Here is a 20,116-nt window from a genome sequence, read left to right on the forward strand (position 1 = left end):
AAAATAAAAGTGACTAAAAAATAACGTGGTCACTGTCAATTTGAAGAGTGTCTTGGAGGAGAGCAGCTTCGCTGTCTTAACGTTTTATGGGATTAGCTGCAATCAAGGAACTAAACACAAATCACATTCCGTATTTAAAAATGACATTACATTGATCGGCAGGAATTACTCAGAGTCCAAGGAGTAAAGATGGGAAATAAAATAAAAAATCTCACACGTGCTAATTTCATATTTTATAGAACTCTATTTATTACGATCTTCCCATATTGCCTCATTGAAAAACACTACAAATCCACACTTAATTTAAAAAAAAAAAAAAAATTTACCTTGATTTTGTGTTGATAGACTACACATATAAATATGTGATTTCATTCATCGGATTATAAAAATAATAGATCATAAACCAAACTGTATGTTGATGTTGTTTTCCTTCTAAACCATGAAGAGGAAGAGTAGTCTTCATACGTACTAGAGCTGTCCCGGTCGTCCCATCCTACATTTTAGGGACACGTGTTTGCAGTTGAATGACGGAGAGTAAAATAGTTGATTTGTTGGGGAGTTAAAGAGTAATTTTAACTTGGACTGTAGGAGTGTAATTGAGGATCAATATCTGAATAATTCTTGCCTATATCCTTGCTAGATAAGAGTGGCATTTCTGATTATTTTCTTACTCTCATAGCTGTTTGTACTTAATGAAACGTCATGGGAGTTAAGTTGCTCTCCAAAACATTCTTAAAATTATTTACTTTGCCAATTTTCGATTTTTTTTAACATAATACCAAAAGTCTTTATTATTATTTCAACTCTAATAATATTAATGAAAATGATGCCTTGAAGAGAGCGCTTTAAAAATTTGGGCTTTTTCAAAGACCAATCAATAACAGTGATTAAGTTACATATTTAGGACCGATACAACGTGAATACATACATGTATCATTTTGTAAAAGCAAGTTACCCCATCTATCATACGTGTCAAAATGTATATCTTCCTGTCAAAAGGAAGAGGTTCTGTAATTTTTACGTCGGTTCTTATTTATTCCGTCTTAGGATCGTTTATATTGGTCCTTGGAGCCGTTTTTTAACTCAAAATGCCGATGATTAATTAAGCAAAATTATAGATATAAGATATTTATTAAAATTACTACACATATCCTGGAAAAAAATGTTCATGTTTTCATCATAATGCAATATGATGTGAATATATGATATATTTAATTAGTTATATAATTTTAATACTTGCAATAGGACCCAGCATTACCTGTTTTTATTAGGCGTCGACATTCATTTTTTAATATTTTATATAGAGTACTTCCCGCTTTCTTCTTTTTTAATGAATTGAATGTTATTGATTTTATAGAGTGCTCCCTGATTCAGTGATCACTATATACATTGCTCCTGGTGACGTATTTTCCTATAACTATTTATAAATTATTTTTACTCGCTAGAAGGCTCTTAAGTTGAATTCTGGTTATTTTTTAAAACTTTTTCACGACAATTAGCAATATTTTTTGCCATAGAACAGAGCTCGATTCAGTCAAATTGTATCAACTCACGGATTACTCAAATTGTATCTCATGGTCACATAATGAAATGCCCTAAACATGCATTTAAATTGCAGGAAACAAGGGTTGTTGTTATTATAAAAACACAGGAGGGAAAATTTGTTTGATAAATAAAGAGTAGATAACAGAATAATTAAAAAAAGTAAAAACACCCTCAATAACGTCACGAGGGATCGATTTTACCTTTTTCAACCCTTTGTTAGTGAACTGGGATTTTCTTCACCCCAATTTCGATAAAATTCCTGTAAATCCATTTAAATTGACTGTAATGCTGGAAACAACATCAATAGGCTCCTGAAACATCTTTCAGAATAAATTCAACTTTTGGTTGTAGTGAAAATGTATTTACTTGTAATTTTTTGCAATTTTTAATCGAGGTTTGGTAAATTTGAGTAATTTGCTCACTTTTAAGTCGTTCTTTTACTTCATTTATTTTTCTTTTTTCAATTGAAGGTATACACCTTGCTACAAATGTAATATCAGCTCTTATGCCATACATCACACTCAATCTCATCACAGTTCATGAGAACATTTTTAGTATCAAACGTTTTTTAAAGTAATTAATATTACACAAAAGTTTTTATCGAAAATATAATACTCACAAATTATATCTTGTTGATGCTCAAACCCAATGATATGATTAATTAGCGTAATTTTGAGCCAATGTCAACTGTGTATCAAAAATATAATTTGTTTAATATTTAAGTTAACGTCGGACCAAAGTTCATAAAGTACATCAATAACGGAGGGTTATGAACCGACTAGAGGGACTGGACCGCGGTTCTTGGTCTTAAATAAGGACTGTTCTTGTTTATAGGAGTGAACATGCCATGATAAATTAAATTTTAAAAGTACATAAATTACTCACGTAGCATGCATTTTCACTGTTGGGGGCTCCAACAGTTGAGAGAAGGTAAAAAGGGAGAGTTGTTAAGGTTTGAAGATTATAATATGTATGCGAAGTTCTTACAAATAAATTGCGTGTATATGTATGATAAATGTGGTAACCCTCCTTTAGTCGCAAAGGTTTTTTTTTTTTTTTTGTACTATAAATGTACCACTTCATTGATCAAAATATGTTTTTCATTTTGGAGGAGGTTTTTATTTTATGTTGTTTGTACATATATACAGGAAATTAGATGTTTCTATTGATTTAAAATGATACTTCAAATGGTTATTTATGGATTCATGGCGTGTTATGAAACAAACTGTTTCGACTTTGGTCTGTTTTTATATACATGCATAGTACATATATAATGTTTTTTTATGTTTTTCTATCTGATAAAAACTTGCGTGTTTAGCCTTTTTTTTCAATGAATTAAGATATATTGTTCATCTTCAGGTCCAATTCCTTACTTATCCTTATATTATTCATTGTGTCCTTATGAATGCATAAATAAATAGAAGAATCTTAAACACTTGGTATTCCTATTCGATGTCGTCCGTATGGCTAATTCTGACAATACTTATAAGTAGATATATGCTGTGTCCGAGTTATAACTTTTTTAAACAAATTGTACGAGTTGCAACCTGAAAATGAAATATTCTTATTAATGTTGATTCTTATGTATTTAGTGTAACTTTTGACTATTTTGATAAATAAGTGTCTGTGGTGTATTATAAAGTTCAAATGCCTACATCTATTAATATACTCTTAAATACATAATATCCATGTAAGTTTAATAAATCAAAATGAAATTATAATTAGTAGACCTCCGATTTTTTTGGCCCAAATGAGCAAAAAAAAGGGTGCTAAATTTTTGAAAAATGAGCACCGAAAATATCAAAATTGAGCAATTTAAATTTAAAGAAAAATATGGTTTGATAAAAAGAATTTTTAAGTAATTAGTGTTGTTTTATATTTATCATAATTTATTCATAAATTTTGCTATATTATTTCTACAAATCACGATTTTAGAAGGATTTGCTTCTGTGAGATTTTCCATTCGTTCAGTATTGATAGTTTTAAACATATTTAAGACCTTTAAGCGTTCACATTAGTAGTTGGAGCGAATTTGAAGTTGGCGAGATTTCAGGAGTCTTATTAGACTGAGGTATCTCATCATCACCGCCACTGATGATTACACGTCCAACCTTTTGCATCAATGATCCAGATTTATGGCAAGGAAAGAAGTTATTTTTCCCTCTTTTTTTCCATAAATTATAAGAATCATAACTAAGTATTCCTTCTGTTTCAAGATTTGTAATAATTTCTGGTAAAAATGACAAATTAGCTTTGCTGAAATACTTCCAAGGGCTTCAAGAACTTGCTGTCAATTTTCAAAGGCGAGAGAATCTTTTTCTTTTTAATTCACATACAATTTTCTGTATCTGTTCAAAATGGATTGTGTAGTAGACCGAGTTTTACTACAAGATTCTTCCAATACAAAAATTATTACAGTCTCTGAGAGACACCTAACACTTGTAAGTACCAGTTGTTGTTTTCTTTTTCTGTAAATACTGGAAAAGATGGTAAATAATAATATATATTGTCAAATTTAAGTAATTTATTTCATATATCAGGAAGAAAAAATAAATCCTAAGCTAGTCGTCGAAGATAGAAAATATATCCATGCTTTCTACGGTAGAGGATATTCTTTTGTTGTTGTGTTATAATAGATTATATGGGCATCATTTGTACCAGTACACAAATTGGTTCAAGGCTTTATTTCAAATGAATCTTCCATAATGTATAATTTGATTTGTAGCTTTTATATATTGCAATAATTAAATGCGATATATCTACCGTGAATTTGTAGTGGATGTAAAACCCCGAAAAATTATGTTACTTACATATTATCTAAGGATAATATGTTTGAATGAGTATAGAATGGACGATTAAATAGTAAAAATTAATCCTTCTTCATCTTAAATGGAGTGTGAATGTTTTTTGTAATAAATAAGACTATATTTTGTTTAGTAAAAGAAGAGGATTTTACCGAGTAGATGTATATGTAATGTACAATAATAGAATATCTGTACTTGTATACTTGGATGAAGACATTTCTAACAACTCTAAATACAGTCTGTACATACTATATATTTAGGGGGAAGGAGAGAGTGGGTCTCTGTATACGTTAGGACAGTTTCTTATACTTTCTTCCATAAGAGAAATAAATTATATATAAGCAGTAAAAGGGAAGGGGAAAAAGCATGAAAGAGAAAGGCACTAAAAAAAAAAATCTTACAAATGTATTAAAATAAATTCCTTCCTCCCTCCTCTGGAAGAAGAAGGTACTTTCCGTATGTATATATTTTTACAATTGATCATTAGACTGCCCCGTTCACGGGTCAATATTCTTCTCTCCCTGCACAAAAACTTATCACGGTTTTTGAATAGCAAAGAAAAATCTATATTATATGAAATACACGTTGTACAGGGACTTTTTTTTTTTTTTTTTTTTGTACTAAAACCCGTCAAATGGGAGAAATTATTTTTCAGTCATCTTTTTATTATTATTTTTTTTTTAGTATCTTTAGCCAATAAAAACCTTTTATTCATCATATATTATTTAAAATAATGTATGGCATACAAGATACTTGTTATGTGATAGTCAAATGTTATCTTAATCGTATATTTCCCCAATTTTTAATCTAGTCATTTTAATACTGTAAAATTTAAATAATCGGAACTTAACCAATATATTTATTCAGCAACCCTATGAATGAACTCCTTTAGCTAACAACATATATAGTTCTGGCTCAAAAATCATGCGACCTCCATGTTCACCTGATGCCAAGACGCTCAACTTATTCTTTGGCTGCATGTGGAGGCCAGGTCCAGTCGGAAAAGGGCACCGAATCTCGAAACTCTCAAGGCTTCTGTTGATGAGCATTAGAATTCCATGAGCCTCAGTTAGTTTATGACCAAGCTTCCGGCGGCACATCAATCTCATTATTGAATATATTGAAGATTAGAAGTGGCAACACTTGTGCCAACATCTGTGTAAAGCTTAGTTAGTGTAGCTCCCCTACTTTCAGAAATAAAACTTGAACATGCCTATGTCTTGTTTTCAATGGCAGAAGTCTATATGGTTTTTCTCTTGATGAATTTGTAGTTAGTAGGTACTTTTCTTATTTCAACATCATTTATCTTTAATATGATCTGTTCATATATTATGTATTAATGTAATTATTTACGGAATAATTAAGTTAGTGAGTGAGGAGAAATAAGTTCCTTTGATGATGATGATGATTTATGAAGTCGTGCAAATATTAATCCATTTATCAACTGCTTAATTTATTTATGTATATATTTTTATGAACTTCTTCAAGAGAAAAGTCAATTTTTCAACATTATTTTTAATGCTATTGCTGAAATATTTTTCTCATTGTTAGTTTTTCATCCCCCCGAGTTATTTTTTATAGCTAAAAATAATTGTATATGTTTTCAATATATGGAATACTTACGTACATTCGTGGAAAGAGTTGATTTATGATTGATAATTCATTATAATATGCAGCTTAATTGGTAATTCGGATCATGTAGCAAGTCGTGTACTACTACAGCAAAGTTGTACATGTTATTTTGAATGAAATGCATTTTGTTGCTCTCTAAGCCGTTGGATTGTCATTTGATCTCACATGAATATTATTAGATAATTAATATATAAAAATTATATTAAAAAAGCTGAGTCATATAATTTGGTTGCTCAGCCGAGGGTTGCATTGGATGAGGTCACAAATAAGGATGATGTCTTTGAGGCTCCGGGACGGTCTGAAGGATCCTTCTTCTCCAGAGTGAAAGGGACATCCTCCCTAGCACTAGTCCAGTTTAAAACAGTCTGTCGTTTGGAGAGTGTTCTGGCTCAGGACCTCGAGAGTTCGATGTAGATCTCTGAGACTGATTTTCCATCTTCCAGCGGAAGTTAACATAGCTGCGAAAACAAAGATTTTCCATGGTGCCCCGAGGAAATTGCTAACTAATACATTAGACAGACATGTACCTGGGCACTTAATACCTAAATCAAACAATCAATACCTTCTTACGGCTAAGGGCGTGAGAAAAACGATGAGGACATAATTTTTAATTTAGCGTTATTATGAAAAAGATATGGTACTCGCAAATTATTTATGACTCAACCTAATATGATGTACGTTGATTACATTGAAACCTTAGTACTAAAATATTACATTCTCGTGGTTGTTCATGATTGTATTTGACCTTGAAGTATGTAAATTGATTAGTAAGATGATTATGTGTCCGTGAAAGAAAGTAACTTAATTGACTGTTGCGCGCAGTTAACTGCGGCATTCTTTATTGAAAATAAGTTAGTCAGGGAAAAATATGGATTCTTCATATCCAGTAGGTACCTATGAGGGATATTGTGTATTTTTAATACACAGTTTCTCAAGACTGTCCGTCCTTTTGACTGTCAGTACTAAAACTGCTTTTATAAAAAAAAAAAAAAAAGTTGAGTAACTTTATCAGTTTTAGGATTGATATGCAAGACTGAATTGGGCTGGACCGAAACTCCAGTCGTTAGTCCTAAATAAAGATCGACACAACACAACTAAAAATTATAACGGTTTCAGACCGGTCTCAGATTTTCAGACCGAAACATAGATGCCGACGTCGTCTTTTATCTATGTACCGGGTGCGGTGAAAAAATCTCAACACTTCGTTTTTGCTACATAAATCAAGGTTTTCATGAATGTGGTAAAAAAATTTTCTGGTCGAATACTAAAAAATTAAAAAACTAGATCTTCCTAAGTGTCTTAGAAGCCGAGGAAATGCCATCTGAACGTGACTAACGAATTTCGGTACGGACACTTTTGGACGCTGCACGAGGAAGTTGGAGGAGAAGTTGTTACCGTGAGTCCAAACCAACTTCCCGGACATGAACGTGGCGTTCCAGCAGGATGGTGCGTCTGCACATACGTCTAAAAAGACCCACAAGTGTTTGGAGGACAACTTGCCCTTCCGGCCAAAGAAATGTAGCCCCCTTACTCACCAGATGCTAACACATTGGACTCTACTTTTTGGGTGCATATCAACCAACATTGGGATGCCATGTCTGAGGACTACATCCGTAATGGGTGCAAGGCCTTCCGTGACCGTCTGGAAGCCGTCCTTGCTGCCAAGGGGGGGGGGCTACATCGATGATTAAGATAGCCCAAACATCATATTAGTTATTTTCATTTTATTGGCATACCCTATTACAACTGGTTGCTGAAATAGTTCTAGATTAAAAGTGTAAAGATATTTTTGTCGCACACAGTACTATACTTTACTTTCTTATATTCATGTTGTACATTATACATATCGCATATGTTTTTATTTTTCCGAATGGGTGTATTATTATTGATGATTGTTTAAATTTAATGGACCTACATTGAATCGGAAGAAAACAAAGGAAGGAGGGGGAAATACATAATATTCTATTCTTCAAGTCTATAAGTTTATAGTCTTACAATCTCATGAAAATGTGACAAGAGTCTTAAAGTGATGAGTAATGATCTGTGGATCCTCACTTAATGATGGACCTGCCTTCCTTTCAAACATTATGACTCTTACTATTATATTCAGAAGAAAGTATCTTGAAGATTAATGATGCTGTGTGGCGTAAGTATCGTTTGTTGTATATTTTGTTGTCCACGGTTTTGTTTGTTGAAAACAAAATGAGATGATATTCAGTGTTTATATGATTTGCTATTAAGAAGGAGCGTTTCTGTGTTGTAGCATCATTATGTCTTTTAATAGGGGTCATTGGAATGAAAAGTGGTATTTCATATTGTACCTGCTTGGGATGTTTAAATATCGATTGTTTCCCCAATTGAGCGTTTTTACGTGACGTCAGCATTGTTGATGTTGGCCAATTTGGAGCTTTAAACAACCAAATTTTATTAATTAATATAAAGGAAAAGGGTGAACTGATAAATGTCAAAATAGGATCAACAAATAAAAGGTCTTAGTCCTGATTGTTGGAGTAGTGAGGAACGTTCGTTGGCCGTCGAAAATATATATATATATAATTCCAAAGAACGACCCCCCAAACCCTCTTAATTTTCAAAAAATCGGACATTGCACGAAACAAATTTTTGGGTTCGCTCTTGAAAACTTAACGCACAAACTTTTTTTAGAATATTTGTTCTCAAAAACGTCTTAAAATTCACCTACAATCACTGATATCTATATTCATGAACCAAAGTTTGTCTTCCTGTCTGTATATATTTGAAGAAATCGTCGGATGCTCTGAATATACTGCTCCATGATCTATATCATGGACAGTTTTTGATCCAAGAAATTACTATGTAGTTTTATTAATGCAATATTACTGGTGGTGCTTATAGCATCGAAAGTCTATATAGGTTGCACTGTACATATATTGTGCTCCCTGATGTAAATCATATATATCTCGTATTAATGAAATTTGCAGGCGTGTGTCTGTATCTCTTTGTTTTTGTTATTGATCTCCAGTGTATATCATTCATAATTCATGTGCGTTTATGTTATGATTTGAATAAAATATAATGCTTGTATGTCATAATGAATTTTGCTTGTTTTTATTAGTAAATGCTCTAAAGACGAAAGTATTTATCATTCATCCCACTATACTTTCATTCTTGAGGATAGAACACGTCAAATGAATTGAACTAAGTCTTATTGTATTGAGTAGTTACGACTGAGTGTGCGCATGAAAAATTGAGTATTTCTTAGGGAGTTGATTTCTATATTATTAAATAAAAATTTATTTTTTAACCGGCACTCCGCTAGTAGTCGATAAATAGAAGATATTTTACAGAATTTTCTAAAAAATTATCCAACTCTATTAAATTTGATATTCTCTGATAGTTTGAGAACCACTGGTTTACAGCAACATCTTGAGTATCGTACACATCCATTTGTAGTCCAGGTTCGAAGAGATATTGTTTTATTTTTCACATTTTTTCAAAAGAATATTCCAATTATGTACATATAGTAATTAGGGGAGATATGGAGTTATGGGGGTTGAGCATTTCATACCTACCCATTTCTCTCTCTTCAAAATGCATAATTTGCTTAAAGATATTGGCTCTAATGACTTTTATTAGTTTCATTTAGTACCATACTTAATTTTTTATTTCTTTTTTGAAGAAGAAGTTAACGAGTTTTAATTTAATTATAGCATTCCCTTAAAACCCCTCTGATAATACTAATAATACCTTTCAAATCCTCCCTTGTTTCACCCATTCAATGACTTCTTTCTTTCTTTATTTTTCATATATTCAAGTTCTTTGTGTTTTTATTTTATTTTATGATATACTATTCTCCTTTTTGTAGTCGCAGGCTGTTCTGCCTACTATTAGAGTTAGATACAAGGTAGAATAAAAAAAACATCAATTCTTTATCCATCCAATCTTGTTGAGATGAAGAAAATGATTATATAACTTTTTCATTATTAAACTTATGAAAATTGAAATATTATTTCCCCTTTTTTTTACATCAAAGTTTGAAGTCAATAAGTTAAGAGTTTCCATTTTTCTCTTATTTAACTTTATATCAAAGATACAAGATACATATTTCTACGTTTACGACTAATATCAGTGACTCCCAATCTTTTCATATTTTTTCATTTTAATCGGATGGGTCTTAGAATCGATCCTTCACTGTCGGTCCTTGAATTCTTACTAAGTAATACTTAGTGAGTATTTCGATGGTTTATTAAACCAAATAATGGTAAATACGATCATTTAATTGAATTATATAATTTATTCTATTAAATACTAGCGATAAAATACAGGCCTTAACATTAGTTTTTTTCCTAACCTGTCTTACAGGTTTTAATCCATAAAATGTTGTTAAGACAACTATCAATGCATAATTAACTGATTTTGCTATTTGTTAAGTTATTAACAGGAAAATAATGGCCTTTGATGTAAATTTGTTTAAACGAAGCAGAACTTAGTTTGCATCATCACACTATTAACCTGTCTCACAGACCAATTTTGCTTGTTCCGGATAGTCAAGCAAGTTTTAATGTAAATCACTGCTGTACCAAATATTGCACGGAGTTTTTAGGCGTCGACAAAAATACAAACTTTGCTTTAATATTATAAATGGTAACTTGACAACAAATAATTTGTGTTACTCTTTGTTTGTCACGGGCATACTCACTCGTAGTTACTCAATACTTAACTGTTCTTTACTTAAGAATAAAATAATATTTATCTTTAGATGTTTTTAATAAATATTATGTGATGCGACCTCATCTAAAGTACCTTTCATTTTTCCAAATTTTATAAAAATTACTACCCATTTTTTATTGTTAAAAACTCATATAACTCCACTCTTTCTCACGGCTATATCCCACACATTTAATTTAGCAGACATTCTTCGAAACATAAGAAAGGTAATCTTGAATTGAAAGTTAGGACTTTTTGGTGTGGGAAATTAACGTTTTTGTTATTATGTGACAAGTTGCTACACAAATTATGAGGCGTTAGAAGGTTCTATTAAAAAAGATACGCAAAGCAAAGAGAGGATTTCATCATAAAATACATATGTTAAATTGTGAGCTCAAGCTTACGGCAATTTTTCAAGTAAACTTTTAAATTTCAATTAAATTATTTGAATTAAAATGTATTCAAGAAATATGTAGGGCAAAAATTATTAAATATTAAGATTTTTTCAAAGCCTCTATAATAGTGAAATTAAGTAAAATGATGCGGATGGGATCAGCAAGGGTTTCATAACTTTTAAAGATGAAGTTCCCGATATCTCTCTAAAAAAAAAAGCCAACCCACTCAACATAACAACGTCTAGTGTTCATTTTTTAGTGTATGAGTTTGGTTGTTGTCGCCAACCTGAAGAGTGTTTTTATATTTTCTAAAGATGTTATGATTATGCTTTCATTCTTGAGAAGAAAGATATTTACTAAGTTTAATGACGTGTTTGTGTGTGTATGATTGACGGAGAGCAACGCTGAAGATTTGTAATGGAAGTCCCTGTTGAACTCAGAGAAGAATATAGAATCGAAAACTGAGTAATTCCTGTCTATAATAACCTTACTGGATATGGATGTGTTTATTTCACAGCAACTCATAGCTAATTTAATGAAAAGTCATCTAATGTAATGTCGGTCGTCATTTTTTCGGTCCAGTACAGTCTTAGGACGGGTCTTTGGAATTTTTCATATAAATATCGATGATTTATGAAGCCAAATAAGAGATATATTAAGAAAATTGCACATATCTTCCAAAAAATATTCATTTTTCATTATAATGCAATATCAAACGAACCTATGATATTCTTACTTAAGTATAAAATTTGTTTTATTATATGACAATGTAATTGTAAAATTGAAGGGGAAAAACCTTCAAAGACGTCACGAGTGATCGATTTTGTATTCTTTAAGGACTGATAAGTGGGACTGGATGTCTAATTCCTAAATAAGCCCCGACAGAACACTAACGTCCTCTTATCAATCATTTTACAAATTGTAAGCATTACATTGCTAATTTTGGATTCATTTTCCTTGTTCGCACCGAAAATGCTTACGATGTACATCCCTACTTATATATTGCCTAGTGGGAGGATAACTTGCTTTTGTTGTGGGTCCATTCAGTTCCATGAGCTCATTTGGTATGTTTATCTAAAAGTTGTTTTGCTATAGGCTTGCTACATTTATATAAGTTTGTAATGTAGGTATAGAAAAGCCCTTGCAAAATCGTTGTTTAACACCTGAAATAATCTAAACAAAATATGTAATATTGTAATCTTCATGTATATAGATACGATTAGTGTCAATGAGATATTTTATCATATATTGTAAATTGACTTTTTAGAAAGCATTTAATCAAAAAAAATTGAACCTAACCAGATTTTTATATGTTATTTAGTCGTAAACAAAACTGCTGAAGAGAATCAAAAACTGTCTCAAGTCATTTTAATTTGAAAAAAAAAAAGATATTTTCAAGTGGAAATTGTCTATTTTTATCCATCTTGTGCCTTCCCAAATATTATACTGAGTCGAAAATTGTACTCTTTAAATTTATTACTATTTGGTTTAATATAGTGACAAATATTGTACAATTTTTTATTAATAATTGAATGATTTGCGATTTCCCTGTTTCATCTTATATATATACATATATTAATAAAGCAAAGTATATATGTATGCATGTAAAACGTCATTTTTGATCACGAAACAGCAATGCAGTCATATTAATGAAATCTTGCAGGTGTATACATGTAGCATCGAGCGTGTATATTATATTAAGAAATAAGTGTTGCTTTATATATATAGATAGTGACGTAAATCCTGTGTATTTTTCAGCTGGCCCGTTTTTGTTTTGTTTTTGGAATTGGTAATCTGTAGAAAGATTTTTTTTTTGATTAGCTGTTATTATTATTTTATTCCTGAGTAGTGAACTTCATATTTTAAAGAGATGAAATTATATTCAAAAACTGATTGATCATTCGTATGTGCTCATAAAAGACAGTGTAACCTTGAGGATTTGTTGCCGAGCTGTAATACTTGTAAATACTTGTTGGACTGAGAATAGAATTGGGGATTAACATATGAGTAATTCCAGCTAATGTCCTTATTTATATCGCTTGCACTTCCTTGTCACAGCTTAATTATAATTACTGATGTAAATAGTTTGGTTTTTTTTGCTGGCAAGCTTTTTTAGAATCTGTAATCTGAAGAATGACCTTATTTTTTCTATTATATTTAATTATATTCAAAACCGGATTAAATATTTGGGTGTGCTCATAAAAGATGGAGAGTAACTTTGAGGATTTGTAGTGGAGTTATAATTGCAAGTCCTTGTTGGACTCAGAGTAGAATGGGAGATCTCTGAGGATTTGCTGTGTAGTAATTATTTTGTCCAAGTCCTTTTTTATTTCCTTCTGTCCCTCCTCACTGGTCACAACTGACTGTAGCTGATCTCCGCCAAAATATTCATTAAATTGTCAGGGTGATCATGTTTATTTTCGGTTACTTTTTATTATTCCTACGATTTCCATCACTATTCATTGTTGTTTTGACATGCTGGGTACTACCGTTAGTAAAAAATAAAGAGAACTGAGAAGGATATATGAAAATTTAAACCTAGTTGAAGTTATAATTGTTTATGAAAAGGATTGATTTTGAGATTTGACTCTATGTATTTTGTTTGTAATTTTGTCGATAAAAGATGAATAATTACAGATAACCAAAAAAAACAAAAAAAACTAGACAAATTAAGAAATTTTTACTTTTTACTAGAAAATTAAATATTTGAAATTGAAGTTATTTTTTCAAATTTTTTTCGAAAAAATTAAACCTTCTATGAGTGGCTATTGATTTTTTTTTTAAATCTACAAAAAGTTTAATGTTTGAAATTAATTTTTCAAATTTTTTGTTAACAGCTGTGGATTTTTTAAGAAAAAAAATCAGGTCTCTGTGAATAACTTGATTTATTTTCAAAAAAATTAATTTTTCAAATTTTTGGTACGAAAATTCCAAAAACCAAGCCCTTCCCAAAATATAGGCCTGCGGACGCCCCTGTAACTATAACTTACAGTGCTCGCTGTTCGCTGATACGTTATAACTTTCAAAATAGTAAAGAATAATTAATATAAACATTCCTATTTCCTCTTAGAAACATGTATACTTTGTTTATATATTTATATTTACATCTCTAGTAATGATGCTTTTACAACCTACAAACAACTCTTAATTAGTTGATTATTAAGACCAACGACTAATGAATTAAAACATTTGTAGAAAAGAAACAACGCTTTTTCTATTGATAAATTATATGTTTGTTGTAATTAATTTATCGCACATGAAGCGAGAGAGAGAGAGGTGCTACTGGAAGTTAATCTAATTATTTAAGTCATGTCTATATGAAGAGAGAAAATAAAAACCATGGCCGAGTGATCCTGTTTATTTATATACCAAAGACAAAGTAATTGCTTTATAATCGCCATGCATTACACAGCCGTTATATATTATAGTATACATAATATTATGTATGTATTTCATACGTTTAAGATTCTGTAACATTTGTTACTCGTACAGAAAAATGATTATAATTATTGTAAGAACTGAAAAAGTCCTTTGATCATGTCCTTGTCTATAATTAAAATATATGTATATAACCCATATATCATCACAATCCGACGGACAGGAAGTTAATCCAATACACCTCCCTCTCTTTCCATATATTTATCTAAACAATAATTATTAGTACTAATGTCAATTTATGATCTTTCAAAGTACCAATGAATCACATAATTTATGTAGTGAGAAGTAGTGTTTAGACTCTGTCCGATGGTGTCGTGTTTTTTTTTTTTTTTTCTCTTTTTCAGACGGAAGTTCAAACCGTGGACTAAAAATCAAATTAAAGGCCGAAATATGACATGTTAACATACAAACAAGCTGAATGATTTTTCTCAAAATTGACATTTGTATTCTTCAGCAATTGATTTCTACCCACAAATTGTTCTTATCAACCTTTGGGTGTGCCGTAAATTGCCCTTAAAGTAGACCACACTGATTGTCACAAATGGATAATGATAACTTAGATTTTATTTGAAAGGCCATATGGGGGGAGGGGCAATATAAGTTCCTTTAATAAAATGTAGGTTCAAAAATATAGCTAAAATTCTTGGGTATCTTAACTCGTACCAGAAATTTGAATTCAAATTTATCTTTTATTTATATATATGAAGTAAAAAAAATTAATTGGGATTATCTTCTTTTCTTGATTTTTGTTCAAGATTGTTTTTATGTTGACGCACCACAAATCTTGTTCTTTAAAGATTGTTTTCCCCCTCACAATCTTTTCTAAACAATGAATGATGTGGGAAAGGATCAGAACCCAAATTTTACTACAATACCGGAACAGACTGAAGTTCGTCCAAATTATAATGGTCTTAGATTGATCTAGGATTTTCAGATTGAAATACAACAATAGTGAATTGTAAATAGTTTAGGTTAAAGCATTGAAACAAAGAATCGAAATGCGCCTGTTAGCTCTAGGAGATGCATGGTCCTAGTGATATCTTTTTATCACGTAAGATGATGCTTTTTATGAGTACATATCATATAATATAAATATCATTTTCTCATATGTAATTATTTACTTTTTCTTCCTTTTCTAGAATTAATCTTGTAAATTCAGTTAGAAGATGTATTTACGAAGGCTGTCTTGTTAGTTATGGAGTAATGCAGAGCTCTTTCACGGGATGTTGTCCTTTTTGGGGGCCTAAAAAATCAAGTTCTATAATAATTAAAACCATTTTTTATTAATATTATGGTAAATAGTAAAGTAGGAGCAACAAATAAAAGCACTTAAATCTTACAGTCTATCAAAAAATTATACCTCTCTTGCTTAGTTTTATTATATATTGGACAATAAAATATATATGAACGTATATTATTATTTCGTTATTTCCATGCTGTACATTGATTATTACAATGGAAAAAATCGGGTATTCTCCTCTATTTATCCTATTTGGCTCATGTTCTATTTTATTAAACACGTTACTTTAGTTTACACTAGCAGATGGTTATCCGGTGTTCCTCGGGTCAAGGATGGAGCGAGAAATAACATTGAGAATGGTCAACGTTATTTTTTCTTAATATTTAAATCAATTTGTGATTTATAACTCAACCCCTATCTATTCTCCTTGAGCCCCAAAAACAGTCTTTCTATTTAGGATATGGAATAATCCCCCCTTCAATAACCCCTAACTTTGCAAAATTTCAGCTTCCTTGGCCCAATGGCATGGACATCCATGAAGGACAGACAAACTCTATTATTTATATACAGATTATAACTCTGATTCAAAGCATGCTCAAAATCCGAATAAATGTTTTTTAACATCTGCGAATATTTATCGTTTTTTATAGCCTTGAAATAGGAATATGTATTTTTCTATGAATATCAAATGATGTTATCTGTATGTCCTATATATTTTATATCTTTTGGGAATTTATAAGTTCCTTTATTCTTGTTATCTATTCAATACTTATTTTCTTTTAAAAAAATCCTTTGCAGTTATGACGTAAAAAAACAAAAACAAAAATGGCGTTTTTAATATATTAACTTTTATTTTTTATTATCTGTACATCAGAGCGGTTTGATTTTCAAGTTTTCATGTGGTATGAAAATGACCTGTAAAATTGTATTGTCCTGCACATCTCGATCAAATTATAAAAAAAGGCAAACACTCTACTTAGTCAATGTAGATACTAAGAGGAAATTTTTAGTTATTTTGAATTAAATTCTTTTGAGAGACATCTTTTTAGCTCATAAAAACTGTTAAAAAATGATTAATTAATGCTTTCTTTTAATCCTATTGGTAAAATGAAGAACTTTTGTATCCTTTCAAACTTTGAACAGGATGAGCTAACATAAGATGACATCGTAGAAAAATTATATTTTGGATAGGTCATTTTCAAATCATATGACAACTTTTCCCCACTAGCCGTAAACGAAATTCGAAATAAAGTTGAAAATCAAACCGGCCTAATTTGCATATTTGAAAATTATCCTTATTCTATCGTTTAATACTTAATTGATCAATGTTAGATGTATTTTTAATTATTATTTTACTATTCATATTTCAGGTCGTCTCAAAAATCCGTTGTTAATACTTGAGGAGGGATATTCATAGAGCATATTATAAAGTTCAACAAATGGAAGCGAAAATACAACACCTACCCTGCTCAGTTTGACTGATTTGCAATTTTTTTTTTCTAAGAAAAAGAAGAAAAACTTTTAGAAAATGATGGAGGATTTTAAGGATGGGCCTTTAATGACGTGGGTGAGTGCCCCGATTTTTATTTCACCCATACTTTATGTCTTTTAGGCGTGGTACCTCGAGCCCAGTTTTTTTCTTTAGAGTACCGCACTCATTTCGATGCTTTCTAAATAAAGGAAAGTATATATTTTTTGGTGCATGGTGAGCTCAAGGATAAAAGAGTGTAGGGATATATATTTGTCTTAATTAATATCCTAACACAAAAAAGGCATAATATATATAAATTGATACATTTCTAATTGATTTTGTTTTTGTTTGTGATTGTTGATATCATTGGAATATCATTCATGTCTTTTATTGTACGTCCGTCTACAGCAGGGTTTCCCAAACTTTTTCATGCTGGCGCCCCCTTGGCTTCCAAATAAACTTGTAGCGCCCCCTTTTTTTTTTTTTTGGGGGCTTTGGCTTGATTATTTCTCACACATCGAATGACCTTTTTTTTATTAAAGAAATCCTATATATTTTTTTTTTCTATAAAAATTTATCTTAATTACATATTCTTCTTTTTTTTTCTTCAATCCATTGAATTTTAATTTCTTATTACTGATTTTTTTTTATGTAAATTCCCCGATTTTCCGTTTCAGCTACGCCCCTGCACATATAACCTTTTCTTCAAAAATTAAAACAACAAATTTATGAATTATACGCCAAATATTTTTTTTTTTTAAATTAACTTTAGTTTTTCACAATTCCTTCTAATGGGATGGGTGTACTTGGTGTAAGGATATTAGTTTATCCACATCAGGTTGAAACTCACCTAGAAGAAGACGTAGATCCCCACTTTCGGTAATTCTAAGTTTGTTCCTTTGTTTGGAAAGAAGCATAGTAACTGCACTGAAGGCCCGTTCTACCAGATATGACGTTGGAAAAGCAATCAAATATATCTTGACCTTGTTCCATAATACTGGATAGAGCTCAGATATTTTTTTTTATAGCCAAAAATCTTGATAGGATATCTTGAACTTTGGACTTAGATCAATGTCGTTTTTGATTGAAACTAATTCTTCTTCTACCTCTCTTGTTTCCTCACTACTGACTTCTAGTAATGGATTGATAACCCAGTCTGGTATTTTTAGCCCTAATATATCCTGATATCTTTCAGTCATGTATCTTTGCAACTCTTCTATATGAGCACAATACACTTGAAGGTCATCATCAGATATTTTCTTTTCTTTATCCAATTCACAAAGGCTTGGAAATTGGTAAAGTTCATGACGTGCTAAATTTCATTTGAATAATTCACAATTAGACAGGAAAGTGGAGATAACAGATTTGACTTTTATAAGATTGGCATCATTTCCTTGCAATTGCAAATTAATTTCATTGAATTTTAGGAATATATCTGACAAATAGGCAATATCATTCTTGATTTTTTTTTTAATCATGACATAGCCCAATTTTAGATTCTTGGAAAAATTCAACAACTGTATCAAACAAAGCATAGAATCGTTTGAGGCAGTTTCCCTTTGATAGCCATCTAACTTTTGTGTGTAGCAATAAACGATCAAATTCTTTATCATTATCAATGCAAAGCTGTCGAAACAGTCTGGAATTGAGGGAATGTGCCTTGATCTTATTTAATGATGTGATAACAGTATTAATTGATTTGTGAAGTCGACCACTAAGGTGTTTTGCTACCAGATGCTGCCTGTGAATTACACAGTGCACTGTAAGTACACCAGGTACGGCTTTCTTCAAGAAACTGATGAAGCCACGATAACGACCTATCATGGATGGTGCACCATCTGTTGCACACGCCAGAATATTAGTAAGTGGGATTTTTTTTCTCTTTGAAAAAATTATCAACGATATCAAATACCGACTCTCCTTTAGTGTTTGTTATAAGTTGTCTAGCAAATAACAGTTCTTGTACCAATTTTTCATCTTTGACGAAACGATCATAAGCAAGAAGCAAGGATTCATTTTCTCGTAAAGTGGACTCATCTAATTGCAAACTAAATTCGGTTGCGGCAAGAATGTTGCACAATTTATCTTCTACGTTTTCAGCCATTTCATCTATTCTTCTTTGAACTGAATTATTACTGAGAGAGATATATTTCATAATTTGGTCCGGTGACTTATGTACAACAGTGTGCAGAACCTCTCTTACTGCAGGTAGAATAAGCTCCTCCCCAATTGTGTGAGGCTTACTAGATCTAGCAATCATCAAAGATATGTTGTATGAAGTACGCAAACCGTCAGTGGATTGTTCTGAAGTGCTCGAAAACATATTTTTAATTGTTTATTGTGCCTTGAATTTTTCTCGAAGCGACTGGAAATATGCTATATATTTTTCTGTTTTATCAGAGTGCATTGTTCTCAAATGTTCTGAAAGTCTGGAGGGTTTCATGGCTTCGTTCGAAAACACTTTCTCACACAGCAGACACATAGGTTGATGTTGATTCAGTGGTGCTGATACAAATCCATATTTCAAATATTCTACGCTATACTGCCTACACTTCCTTTTTGCTTGTTGATGGGTTGCCATTCTTTATTCTGGAAAAATATATAAGATACGACTATAACTATTGTCATTTAGGGTTGAAAATGGGTGAACAAATTTAGAAAGTTTTTACGGAAACATCGCTTCGGCAATTTTCAAATGAGTAAGTTATGTGAGTTTGAAATGTTGCTGCAGTAAGAAAATGGATAAATCTCAAGGTCTTATGGTCCAAATAATTGAGAAATAAATATATAGAGACAAGTTATTTTTGATGGCAGTTTAGTATTGAGCAAAACAATATCCAAAAAGGAAGAAAAAAAATAACTCCCTACTGGGTTGGTTAATTGGTTAATACTGTAACTGTATTTC

The 20,116-nt window shown here is 31.1% G+C and overlaps 1 protein-coding gene across 5 annotated transcripts in view; it reads left to right on the plus strand.

Annotated features, from left to right (window-relative positions):
- LOC121124700 (uncharacterized) overlaps positions 1–20,116 on the plus strand; it is an 80,765-nt gene that overhangs the window by 8,482 nt on the left and 52,167 nt on the right. For all 5 annotated transcript variants that reach the window (XM_040719877.2, XM_071891186.1, XM_040719878.2 and 2 more), the window contains exon 2: positions 17,111–17,307. In XM_040719877.2, coding sequence (XP_040575811.1) covers positions 17,269–17,307 — 39 coding nt within the window. In that variant the 5' untranslated portion in view covers positions 17,111–17,268. The remainder of the gene's footprint in view (positions 1–17,110; positions 17,308–20,116) is intronic.

This window comes from Lepeophtheirus salmonis, chromosome 9 (genome assembly GCF_016086655.4).
Source record: "Lepeophtheirus salmonis chromosome 9, UVic_Lsal_1.4, whole genome shotgun sequence".
NCBI lineage: Eukaryota > Metazoa > Arthropoda > Copepoda > Siphonostomatoida > Caligidae > Lepeophtheirus > Lepeophtheirus salmonis.